Source organism: Rhinopithecus bieti, unplaced genomic scaffold (assembly GCF_001698545.2).
Source record: "Rhinopithecus bieti isolate Rb0 unplaced genomic scaffold, ASM169854v2 scaffold_10548, whole genome shotgun sequence".
NCBI classification, from domain to species: Eukaryota; Metazoa; Chordata; class Mammalia; order Primates; family Cercopithecidae; genus Rhinopithecus; species Rhinopithecus bieti.
In genome coordinates this window covers 2,635,306-2,639,297 of record NW_016806834.1, presented here as the reverse complement: position 1 = coordinate 2,639,297, position 3,992 = coordinate 2,635,306, and the positions used below count along the sequence as shown (strand labels likewise).

The 3,992-nt window shown below is 49.6% G+C and overlaps 1 protein-coding gene across 1 annotated transcript in view; it reads right to left on the bottom strand.

Moving 5' to 3' along the window:
* Nucleotides 1-1,843: 1,843 nt before the first annotated feature.
* Nucleotides 1,844-3,992, bottom strand: part of SV2A (synaptic vesicle glycoprotein 2A) — a 14,696-nt gene continuing 12,547 nt past the window's right edge. The window contains exon 13 of the mRNA XM_017877852.1: nucleotides 1,844-3,716. Coding sequence (XP_017733341.1) covers nucleotides 3,533-3,716 — 184 coding nt within the window. The 3' untranslated portion in view covers nucleotides 1,844-3,532. The remainder of the gene's footprint in view (nucleotides 3,717-3,992) is intronic.

Below are 3,992 nucleotides of genomic sequence, written 5' to 3'. Positions count from 1 at the left end.
AGAGATGGGGTTTCACCATATTGACCAGGATGGTCTCAAACTTCTGACCTCAGGTGATCCTCCTGCCTCAGCCTCCCAAGGTGTTGGGATTACATGTGTGAGCCACCACCCCTAGTGTTTTTTTGTTTGTTTCTTTAAGACGGCGTCTCTGTTGCCCAAGCTGGAGTGCAGTGGCACGATCACAGCTCACTGCAATCTCCACCTCCCAGGTTTAAGCAATTCTCCTGCCTCAGCCTCCCAAGTAGCTGGGACTAAAGGCTTGTGCCACCACACCCATCTAATTTTTTGTATTTTAGTAGAGACAGGGTTTCACCATGTTGCCCAGGCTGGTCTTAGACTCTGAGCTCAGGCACTCTGCCCCCTGCCTCCCAAGGTGCTAGGATTACAGGTGTAAGCCACCATGCCCCGCAATGTAGCCTTTTTTGAGTATTACAAATGTTGTCATATTTCTGAGGGGGGCTCAAGTAATGTCTATAGAAGCAACTTTCTAATAATCTCAATGTGGAAATTATTAGAGAACAAAACTTGGTTAACATACATCTTTTTCTTTTTTTTTTAGATGGAGTTTTGTTCTTGTTGTCCAGGCTGGAGTGCAATGGCCTGATCTCAGCTCACTGCAACCTCCGTCTCCCAGGTTCAAGCAATTCTCCTGTCTCAGCCTCCCGACTAGCTGGAATTACAGGTGCCTGCCACCATGCCCAGCTAATTTTTGTATTTTTAGTGAAGACGAGGTTTCATCATATTGGTCAGGCTGGTCTCAAACTCCTGACCTCAAGCGATCCGCCTGCGTCAACCTCCCAAAGTGCTGGGATTATAGGCATGAGCCACCACGCCCGGCCTGGTTAACATATATCTTGACCATTTCTAGCTAAAGAATTTAAGGTGCATGTGGTTGGGCAGTAGGGAGTCATTAACGAATTTTGAGTACAGACATGTCAGAGAGCATTTGGGGGCAGATGGATCTGGCAGTGATGTGTAAGTGAGTTGGCATGGGAGATTGGAGGAACAGAGATCAATCCAGAGTGAAGGTAGAACCCTGATTTACAGGTCATCTGTGGGAATAGAAAGGAAGGAGTTGATTTGAGAGCTACCATAAAATCAGAAAATGGTTTGATTAGAACAGAAATGGACTAGAGTGAGAGGGGAGTCAAGGTAACCCCAAGGCAGTGGTTTTCAGATTTTCTCTTAGGTAAGAACTCCCATGGGAGATTGTTTAAACTGTAGCTTCTGGCCGGGTATGGTGGCTCACACTTGTAATCCCAGCACTTTGGGAGGCCGTGGCGAGTGAATCACCTGAGGTCAGGAGTTCGAGACCAGCCTGGCCCCATCTCTACAAAAATTGGCCGGGTGTGGTGGCAGGCGCCAGCCACTTAGGAAGCTGAGGCAGGAGAATTGCTTGAACCCGGGAGGCAGAGGTTGCAGTGAGCCGAGATCGCACCATTGCACTCCAGCCTGAGCAACAAAGCGAGACTCTGTCTCAAAAAAAGGAGATTCAAGGTCCCCATCCTTCCAAACCAAGAAAAAAAAAGGGTTCTGATTCAACAAGTCAAGAGTGGAGTCTGGAGTCTGTATTTTTAAAAAGCATAACAGAAGATTTAGGGGAAAGTTGGTTCTATTCTTATGAAATGTTACTCCCAAAGTTTTCAAATCTGGGAGACTTAGAGGGCCCTCCATCTGTAGGGGAAAGATCAAGGGAGAGAGGCCAATTTAGGAAATAAATCTGGTACACCATGTCATTCTGACCTTCAGTTTGTAAAGTTGTTTTTCCATCTCACCATTTTACCTTCCAAGGCTATTAGGAGAATTGGATGTAGGTGGAGAGTCACAGAAGCAGGTATAGCCATTTTGTATTTTGAGGATTTGTTTCCGTTTTATTTTCATCAATATTTTCATTGCATTTTTCACATCAACAGAGTTGGGTTTAGGGTTCCCCAGGAGAGCAAGGGAGATGGATGGGTCCCTCCCAGGGGTGCAAGGAAGAGGGCTACGTCCAGCATGTGAGGAGTGAGGGACAAGGGCACAGGGCACACACTCATACACTGGGCACTGGAGGAGAAGGCAGTCTTTTGAGCACAGACACCGAAGAGTTAAACAGTCACCACCTGGTACAGTGTTACAAAATGGGGGGCGTGACCACAGGGTTGGGGTACCGGACGCAGCGTGACGAAGGTGAATTTTGATTTTCTTTTTTGTTATTTTCACTTTTTTCCTTTTAACTTTTTTTAAACATTTTACAAACTCTAAAAACTACAACACATCACAGCTACAGTGGGGTGAGGGGAGGGCACCAAAGAAAGCAGCCACACAGAGTAGGGTGGGACGGGGCAGCCTAACCTACAGAGGCTATTGTGTGGGTAAAATGGGGAAACTGAGGCTTCTAGTCCCTGCGTTAGGGGTCCCTCACTCACTGCCCAACCTCTCCCCACTCAGAGGAGCTGCCAGGAGGGCCCCTGCTTCTTGCCTCTGCCCCAGCTCCTTGTGCTTTTTGATCTGCTGGTTTGACCAGATGCCTGGTTTCTTTCCCTCCCCTGCTCCCCTGCCTGTGAGGGGACAGGTCGGGGGTATGGGAGGGCAGCTGCGCTGTTCCCACCTGTGCTGTAGTGGGTGGAGCCTCTCACTCCAGAGGAGGCCTGTGCTTCTTAAGGAGGGAAGCAGATGAGCCTTGTCAGATGCCCTCAGATCTCCCTAGACTGTGGGTCTCTTATCCCTGGCTGGCCTAGGGCTCCTCCATCCCCAGCTCAACACAGAAACCAGATTAGGGGAGGGACTATGGGAGGCAGGGTTGTGTGTGCGTCCGCTGAAATTAACCCTTGGCTTATATTTGAGGACAGTATAGTGATACCCCCCGCCCCATGGCACATGCACACACATATATAAGTATACACACACATTCACACACAGTCCTGCAGAGCTGCCTCAGAACTTAATCTATTAATAAATAAGGATCAGAAAGCTAATTTCATAAAATTCAGGCTTCATATTTGCAGCCCAAATTGAGAGGGAAGTGGAGGCCAGAGGGCTGAGGTTTATTGCTTCTCCCTCAGCATCCAACAGGAGGTGTGAGAGGGCACCCGAGGCCCACCCTTCAGACTCTAAGAAGTTCTTTTGGTCCATGGTCTACACCAGAGTCCCAGCCCCCATCATAATTGCATACCTGTGGTTTCACCAGGGCCTAGGCAGAGGGAATGATGGGGAAGGCAGGAAGCCTATTCTGGAACCCCTGGAACAGGGAAGCAAGGGCCCCTCTCTAACAGGGGGAGAAGGATGGGGCTTAGCCTTCTCTTGTGCAAAGTCAAGGTAGTGGGAAGTGGGGAATACAGCTTCATCTCAAAACTGGGATGAAGGAGCCTTCCCTGTAGTCCCTGCCCACGGGGGTCACACACATGCACACACACACACACACAGCTAAGACACCAAACATGGGGAGAGGGGAGTGAGGGCTCTGGAAGTCAGGATGGCAGGGCAGGGAGGGGAAGGAAGGAGTAGTTGGTCTCACAGTGTGCCTGCCAATCCCAAAGCCCTAGAGATCCCGTCACTGCAGCACCTGCCCCCGGGTCTCAGGCAGCTTCAGGGCCAGAGAGCTGCCAAGGGCAAGGGCAGCTGAGGCAAAGAGGATGGGGGCAGCCTTGGTGATTCCCACGAAGGATGTGAAGATGCTGATCCCCAGCACAGCTGCCAGCTTACACAGGGCATTCAGGAAGCCGAAAGCTGTGGTCCTGCTCAGGAGTCCCCCAGTGCAGCATGGCGCAAGGTACAGGAGGGAGGCAAAGGAAGAGTGGAGGGCAGGGAAGTGAAGGCCAGGAAGATGCAGGCAGTGTCCAAGAGGGAGAGAGAAGGTTGGAGAGATCAGAGAGGTAAAGGATGTATGCCAGGAATGTAGATAAGAGACAAAGGGAAAGGAGACCAAAAATTGAGGTTAACAGTTAAGACTTTGAGGAGTAGATACAAAAGCTACCAGATTTTTTCTTTTCCTTTTCTTTTCTTTTTTTTTT